Genomic DNA, 9,121 nt, shown 5'->3' on the forward strand with positions numbered 1-9,121 from the left:
GCTATTACAGCCAAAAGGCAAAAAGAGCACTCACAAGTCAATCTGTTGACTCCAGTGCAGTACTGGCAGTAGTAGTTCAGGGTGCAAACCACTAAATTCAAGTGAGAGTTTCTGGCAAGCTCATTAGCATTAAAAGTGCCCCCCCCCCACATATCTTTTGAAAAAGGAGATTGTTTGGCCCCCCAAAATGGTGAGATTGTGTAAATCCTTGCCAGGATCAACTTCCTGGGTCTTTGGGCTTTCATATGAGAGCAGAATGGCTAAAAACTACAGTTGAAAAAAATGGTCCTAAGTGCCCCAGAAAGTTGAGGGTTGCCACTTGAAGAATAGCTGCAATCAGACTTCCGAAAGATGACTTTTTGGGGGGGGCGGCGGGTGATTTTGTTTTGTGGGAATAATTAAAAAAGTAATTGGTTAACCCACAACAAATTGAAAAGAAATTGAAAGATTAGTGACCAGACAAGAATTTCATTTGTGATTTAGAAATCTCAGGGATGTTGGCGTGCATGTTATTGGGCCCTGAACAGTGCTGATTTTACACTGTTTTCAATGCATGGGGCTTGCATACTATTAGTGGACTGTGCCCTTTCAGTGACGCATGGGGGGATTTCCCCCTAAACAAAGAATATGTCACAGGTGAGTAGGAAAGAAAGTAATCCGTATATTTATTTATCAAATATGAACACCAAATCCTTAGAAAACACCACCAGCAAATAAAAGCAAGGATGTCGAGATCTTAAGGCTTTTGATTTTGTTCTCCCCAAACATCATGTTGAAGCCACATTCACTTTAATTTGCCCCCTCCCCGACACCAAAAGCTGGATTCGCCGCTGCAGTAGTTGCAATAACATTGTTTCCTCAAGAATTCTAAATGCGTATATTACTATATGCTTGACCAGAGTCGCTGTCTCGCGCTATTAGTGACTTGTCAATACTTTCGCGCACAAAGGCGCGACGACTTGCAATATGTTATGCCTACGAAATTCTGACCACCCGTAACAAAGCAGAAAGGTCACGATCGCCCTCAGGCTGTCTTCATTGGTATTAAAACATGCTGAAGTAATAAGTATGAACGTTGGGCCTAGGAAAGATATATTCACGAAGTAATTATCATAATTATGAGTGGACCTACATTGTACCATGAAGCTCTTTGTCATTTGTATTAACAAAGCCTTTCAGTCGGCAGCCAAATATTTGTTGGTATTACAAAGGGGCGCGATCTTTGCTATCCTATTTATTTATTTTTAATCAAATGTGAATAATAATAGTGTAAAGGATACAAATGGGGCAGGAGCGTAAATGTTGAGCAGGATTTGTGTAGAACTTATAATTACATTGGGGCACTCAGTTCTGACAAGCGAAATTGAATGAATTTGGGCTCTAAATGCACCATCTTTTGATAAATGTCCGATCGCCCGATCTTTAACGGTACATTTTGTCGATAATTCCGCCATTAGGCAGTCGCTAATTCAAGGTTGTATAAGATTGTTTCAAAAGTAGGAATGTTCAAGTTTCATGCAGGGATCGATCAATTGCATAGAGCGATTGGGCGATCGTGAAGATCGACCGACAATGCCTAACACAAACAAACTGTGCTAATTTCGATATTTCAAATCGGGTGCACACTGCACCCGCGGCCGGTTGGAGCATGCGCCCCATCCCTCGCCACTTTGCGATTTTTTTTATCGTGCGTTTGAATTCATTCTAGTCATGGGGAGAGAAAAAGGAGGCCATAGCCTGTGTTAAATAAAAACCCGAAATGAAAAGTATTTGTCGAAAAGCTAGTTGATCCCGCCCGCCTGCCCAAGCGAAATGCAGTTATATGCTAAAATACATCGGCCCTTTCCATGAAAGTACAAACCTCTTACAACGAGGACAATGTGATCGATGGACTGATTGACTAAGCACTACTGGCATCACTGTTCTGTCTTTGATCAGATGAGTTTGGAGGAGTTGAAGAGCACGTCAGGATGCTCAGTCTGAGATTATAATTGACTCAGTGAGATCGTGTGCGCATCACAATAATAATGCTCGAGAGAAATGTGTGTTGTAGATTAATTATTTGCCCAAATCAACACAAGGCCTAAGGAGCAATGAGGGGGTCAAATTACATTTAAAAACCGTATGGCATCCTTTTGATTAAACAAGATCACACCAAGTCCGAACTGAGCATAGTTTTTATCAATAACACCCCAAGCTGTGAAAGTTTTCTAGTCGGTATTAAATTTTTATGCAACTTTATCACAAAGGATTAAAATTGTAATTGTCGTACTCAGATAAGCTTGTTAATATTAACTGAAACTGGAATGTTCCAGTGCATATCACCAAGCGATAGATTGGGCTAATATGTCAGATGTATGGGCGTGATGAGAATGAAGTGATCATAAATTTGTTCTGTTAGTATTGGAATGGACCAAAACACGTGTCTCATACAAAAGAACATAGAGAAGCAAATTTACTGTCTAGCAGTCTATTAGGCGCCAATCTAGCTACACTCATTAACAAAAACAATGAGGGTAATAACGAGTCATGTCCAGTCTTTACACTGGAAAGCTTTCAACATGATTATCATACCTAGGCCTATCCCTGGATAGTGGGGAATAGGGAGGCGCATTCACACGGGAATAACACGTTGGAACTGTTCTCAGTTATGGGCGTTTACAACTATCTTTAGGTTGCATTCATTAACCAAGCTAAGATTAACACATAGGATTTGTTACATGTTCTTGTAATCGATTGTGCCTCAAGGCCTTTTCTGTGATCTCTAGTTTTTCATCAACCGAAACTGAAGTCCCCTTGAAAGCTAGCATTCGACAACAGTCATCAGTGACGACGCACGCTGTCCTATCCTTTTTTCTAGTCATTAAGTGATGGGTCCTGTGCCCTTGTGTTGGTAATGTCCATAGAAACAGCGGAAATTAATTACAAATTCGAGGACCGCATGAGTCGATAAGGGCCTACCCATGTGCGCGAGCGACGGAACACCAACTCGACAAATACATCACCGAAGAGGGGCTGATCATAATATCCAAATTCCCAGTACCATGAATTCCAATCGTAAAAACAATTATGATGTATTTATTTTAATCCAAAAGTATATTGCATGCATATAGCATAACTAAAGGCACGATGCATTTTATACTGAAATAGTAATAACATCTTAGATAAATCAAAAGTCTGAATAGTCATTAAAAACACAAATCAAACGATAAGCAATGTTTAAAAGCTGCATCTGCAGCCAAAATATAACGGTTGCTAATATATCTAGTATCTATCTTTTTAGACACAGATTTTCACAAAATTTGTCACACGTGTTGCAGATAAAACATTTTCCACGGCCTGGGCGCTTTGAATTAATGAATTCAACATTAATACAGCTGCATCGTATAGTGTACTGATCACTGTTATTCCTTACAAACACAATGGTAAACAATTCCATCCTTTTGGGTTTGCAGTTTTCGCTATTTTAAGTAAACAAGGCCATATGGGAGGGGGGGCTAAACTGGGGCATGCCCTTGAGACTTTTTTTTTGGGGGGGGGGTAATGAGAGAAATGTTTTACAGTCAATTTCATTTCTCGTCAAAGATGCTGGTGTAGACTGGAGCTAGACACAAGTTTACAAAATCATTAAAATAGGAGTAGACCACTAGACATGTACAGTACAATTGTCCAGATACTAGATCACAAGAAAGGGGGTGATACGCCAAGTCATCTGTGTTACTGTTACGGTACGACTTTAAGCAATACCTCCCTGCACAATATCAAGAATATAACTTGTATATCAGATAGGCCTACCTGCTTCATTACTTTTTCGTTTGACTGTCACTTCCAGTTAGCTATTGTAATCAAAGAATAAACTTCAGTTCTTATTTAGGAAACAGGCATTCCTATATAAGACACCCGTATCAACAAAAAGTAGCATACGTGCCTTTAGGATTACCGTTGTTTGGCTGAACACGCGGATGCAGAATGACAATAAGCGGGGAGGAAATCGTAAATTATTAATTGCATTCAGTCGACGCAAACAGCTTATTTTAAATCTCAAAAAGCTACGACTTGCCAAAAGTAGCAAGACATTGCACAGCTTTTTACACAAGACAGCAAGAATGAGTAAAGTTAACTATTCTAATAAAGGCGGACGATAAATATCCGGAAAAGCTCTGTAAACATTACAATGTCTACAATGACCAAAACCCATTGAAAAACTAAATGCGCACTCAGATTCTGTCAAATTGCGATATGCAATAAAACTACGCACTCTCTACACGACATGCCTAATTTGAAAATCCACAGTTGTATACGTGTGGTAGAAACATCACCCCGGTCTTTGTATAATGTTTGCCAATAACATGTCGGCTAGGCTAAAATGTGAATGGCATTACTGTTTCACTTCGACTACACATAACGCTGCATGTCTTAATGACGCCTTGTTATCTTTGTGAGGGACTGGGTTGTAAAATTCCACAGAAAAACATCATTATTCCTCTGTGCACGTTCCACAACAATGCGTTCATTAGAGTTACCGTTGCTATAGTAACATAAGGTAATTGGAGCGTCACGTGTGGCTCGGCACGTTTCCAACCATTGTTGCAATCTTGTCAACTGCAATCACATTGTATTTTCCCGTCGGAAACAATTCATCTTCCGGATAATTTTGAAAGATTCCACTCTAAATCTGTCGTTGACAAAGCTGTAAATGGCAGGGTTAACGGCTGGTGTAGTATAGTACAAATGCTGAAGTAGACTCAAAAATGCAAATGCAACATCGTCATTGTGCTTAAAGTCTTTCCATTTCTCACCCAACGTGTAAGATATCAACCACATAAGTAAACGAGCAGACCAAGTTACCACGAAGACAACCGTTGCTAGGAGCAACATCTTACCTGTTTTGCTCTTTTTACCTTTCTTGATGGCTTGGTCAATAGGCTCGTCGTGCTTGTCCCCAGTCAATTTTGTTTTAGGGCCACCAGATCCTGTGTCCTCACTAGATGACACTAAGGTCGCTAGAGCAATCTTCCTATAGTCTTGGCAGTCAGTTGGACAAGCCTTTGTATTTTTTAAATTTTCTTTCACGTCCGATTTTTCTCTGATGTTCCGACGAATTGCGACAGGTGAGCCAGACGTCTTTCGCATCTGTGATTTAGGAAATTTCTGCGAAATTCCTTCAGCTTCCCCAATACTATGCCGACGAACAGCAAACCCTCTTGAAGGGAGAGAAATGCCTATCATAGAATCTCCTGCGACTAGCATACTAATAAGAAGAGTTGCGCGGGGTGCTCCTTCTTTATCGCTGGACTTCTCTGCTGGGGCAACGTTGATAATGGATGGTCGGACTTTCAGTCGTTTCCGGACCTCACGATATATCAACAGGTACATAGCAAGGGCTGTAATCATCATCAGAGCAAATGCAACAACCACGACAAACAAAGCAATATAGACCCAATAACGGTATTCATCTGCTTCTGTGATTTCACAAGACTTATTCCCTTGCGAATCAGTAGATACTAAGTACACTGCTACCGCGGGGAGAGTTAGGGTGGTCGAGGCAATGATTCCAGCAAAACAAACGACTTGAGCACGCTTGTGGGTCATCCAGCCGAGGTGGGGCCGACAAATTGCCAAGTATCGGTCAACTGCAACCGCCGTGGTGACAAATGCTGAAGACAATTCACTCGCCAAACCTATCCAGCTGAAAAATCGGCAAACGAAGTCACTAGAAAAAGACTCTTCGTGTATCCAGAGATACAAACGGTAGCCAGACAGTGCACAAATGAATAAATCAACGGCAGCTAAGCCAAGAATGAATATTCTCGTCCCTGTTCGTTTAGTCTTGTTGGCGTACACAGCAAGGACCAAAATATTGCCTGGAATTCCGATGACTGTCACAATAGCCAGCAAGCCCACCAGATACCACGTGTACAGCTTCATAATTAGTGTTACCTGCCTTGATTCCTTACGGTTGAAAGTTATTAAAATTAGATTGAGACAAAAAATAAGGAAACGCTGCTTTTGAGCAGAGTTATGTTTAAATGCCACAATTAGTGTGACCCATCAGGAACACAGCTACACGCCGAAATGAGAAGCCGTTAGACGCCCTCAACGAATTCAAGCAACACGCCCAAGATGGAGTCATTTGGCGGAGAAAGCTGAGATGACAGGATGATTGACGCTCACCATCGTCTTTTGCTTGACTTGTACATTACCAGCCATGTCTGAAACAAATAACATCACATTACTGTGTAAAACACTATTCTAATGTGAATCTTTCAGCAAGAAGCAATTTATACAAATTCACACCATTTCACACGACGTTAATTTGAGTAATTTTGGAGAGAACAAACTGTAACAACATGGTTTAAATAGTCGAAATTTTTTTAACCACCACCTGTAAACAAAAATTAGTCATTTGATTATTAAGATTTAGTCCAGCTCTATGTCTAAAATGACCAATTCAAATTAGTCAGATAGGCCAATGACTAACATTTATTCATCAAAGATTAGTCAAATATAGTCAAATTTGACCCAAGTCAGTCACTGTTGACTAGATATTAGTCCTGTCTTGATTTAATAAGTCACCAAGACATGACTAACCTATATTAGTCATTTTGAGCAGAAAAATGACAAACTAATGTTCACATATATGGCATAGATATGTTTAACTGTAACATCAGTTTAAAAAACTATTTCACACATACCTTAAACCAACAGTTGTTTTTTTCAGCTGTTGTTCTTCCACGTGCAGTGTTTCACTCCAAATATTTTGCCCACATTTTCAGGCATACGCTGGCTTCACATAATAAACATGCTCCAATTGATCCATGTAATTCAGAACAATTAATTGCTGGTGCCTTTTGAATGATGCAAAAGGCCAAAGTATGTGATGAATCTGATAATATCTCGAAGACAAGACCAGTTCACTTTCAAGGAAGTTCCTTGCTACAACATCTCTATTTCTCTCACACGGCGGTGTCTAATGATTAACAAAAACACGAATGAGGCCAAATCACTTAAATCGTTCAAAGAACTTCATGATTTTGGCTGATAATGCAAAGATCAATTTATTGCGAATCAGCGGCTTCACTCAGAAACGAATATCAACTGTGAGGTAAATGTGGCGACTGACCGTACGTGAGTAAACAAAATTCACCACCCTCGATATTGTGAGTCTGAAGCTGGAACACGTTACGGACACTGACGCCAAAGTTCAACATTTCTTAAAGTTTATCTTTGATGACTAAATCGCCTCTTTACCAGTAGTCAAAATGAAGGTTTGACAGTCGGGCCGCCCTCGATGAACACAAAATTCACACATTCTACACTTGGCATAAAAACCATCCGTAAGATTGCGTGTCCTTTCCCTTTATAACGCGTCACGTCGTAAATGTCAGATAACGATCGACAGGACTACCTCATATAGCACGTGTCTCCTTGCCAACGCTAATGTGGCCTGCTATGATGGTCAAGAGCAAGCTGAAAACACAGTAAGTGAATGAATCCAGATGACCAATAGTGACCGACATGATTGATACTGACCTAAGCTCCTTCACAGTAACGAATGGTGATACATGTAGGCCTAACAGTCTACAGTGTTTTGGTTTCACTGACTAACGATAAGCTATGCCACAACACAGTGTGAATATGATCTACCAATCGTCCATCAGTTCTGCGTAATACATAAAACCTGTTGCGCTCACCATACAACGCGCGTGGAAAGCTACGTTGCTTGTTTGGGGGGGGGGGGCCCTTTGTGTTTCTTTACTTCAGGGATGCAAAAGCGGCTAAAATTCCCTATCACTACTTTATTTATTAATAGTTTCTTTTGTTCAAAAGAAACTATAAGCAGTGGTAAACTGCCCGGCGAAAGCGCAATGCGACAGCGGTGAAATAAGTTACCACGGCAACGCATCCCTCCTATTTTCATGTGACCTCGGTGATGATTTAGACTTTACAGTACGACGTAGTAGCTGCAATAGGAAAGATGACAGTGGTCACTGATGCAAGGTGGGGAATTATTGGAGTTACCATGGCAATAACAGTGGTGGATAGCAGAAAAAATAAGATAATTAACACTGGAGGAATTACAAGGACAGAACCAAGTCTCGTTCTACATTCCACGAAACTAAGCTCTTTTATAATAACATAAAAGACTTCAAGTCTTATAAATTTCAAGGAATAACTGAAGATTGTTCTCCTAATTTCAAGCTAAAGTTCAAGACAGCTTACTCATGAAGAAATTACAAAAGTCCGTAACGAAGAAACTCCCATATTGATGCCAACAGGTCTGTCGAAAAGGAAACTTACATTGTAGATCAGAGGGCTCGCACTAAAGTTAGAAAACGTCTGCGGAAATAAATCAAACAGAACTGAAAAAAAAAATAAAGTGAACGAAAAACTAAACATGAAAGCAACCAATAAATAAGAAACAATCACCCTCTAACAACCAACCAAGTCACAACTCACCAAAACCCAAACAAAACTACACAGGTAAAACAACACTCCAGTTCCATACACACACTGTAAATCCGGTGTAAACTGGCTTCGCAGACATTACAAAGGTCCTGCTGGAATACATGCCAACAGCGTGGTGGTATTTTCTCAAATGTTGGACAAGGGGCCTACTCCTATGTCATTTTTATGTGGCTCATGTTAACCATCCATACGGCGCAAGTTGAAACAGCTTTCACAGTATTGAGGTTTTCTGCACTAGTTATAACGTTCACAGGACTCATAATACGAAACCTCATGGGAGAAAAAAATCACGCTCGACTTCCTTCAATGTACACGTTCGTCTCTGTCGCGTGATGCATCAGTCATGCCCATATCTGCACTAATCCATGGCCGTTTTCCAATACTCAACTTCCATTGTGGGCCTGAAGCGTTTAAGTTAAGTTGAAATACTGTAATGTTTGGCTCTTTTGCATCTTACTTGATCTTTTTTGGCACTATCAGACTTACTATTGCGCTTACAACCTCCAAGTCAGGAAGTAAGAAAAACCAGTTGAAACCTGAGACGGAGCCCAAGTCGAGTATTGGAAAACGGCCCATATCTGGTGTCTACAGGGTCATTATTGCTAATGCGTGCTGCAAGAGACACACCGATATGTTGGGTCATCTCATTTTG

General features: G+C 40.4%; 1 protein-coding gene across 1 annotated transcript; it reads right to left on the reverse strand.

The window, feature by feature from the left end:
• Positions 1-1,190: 1,190 nt before the first annotated feature.
• Positions 1,191-9,109, reverse strand: LOC110978945 (uncharacterized). The gene is made up of 2 exons (XM_022234304.2): positions 6,696-9,109; positions 1,191-6,212 (listed from the first exon to the last, which is right to left on the reverse strand). The coding sequence occupies exon 2, from the start codon at positions 5,926-5,928 to the stop codon at positions 4,609-4,611; it is 1,320 nt and encodes a 439-aa protein (XP_022089996.2). The 5' UTR covers positions 5,929-6,212; positions 6,696-9,109; the 3' UTR covers positions 1,191-4,608.
• Positions 9,110-9,121: the final 12 nt, after the last annotated feature.

Source organism: Acanthaster planci, linkage group LG16 (genome assembly GCF_054643075.1).
Source record: "Acanthaster planci isolate LZ-2023a linkage group LG16, COTS_SCS, whole genome shotgun sequence".
Taxonomy (NCBI): Eukaryota; Metazoa; Echinodermata; class Asteroidea; order Valvatida; family Acanthasteridae; genus Acanthaster; species Acanthaster planci.

What these genes read in the sequence shown, in the direction of transcription:
- LOC110978945 (XM_022234304.2), bottom strand. Translation starts at nt 5,928, where the DNA reads ATGAAGCTGTACACGTGGTATCTGGTGGGCTTGCTGGCTATTGTGACA.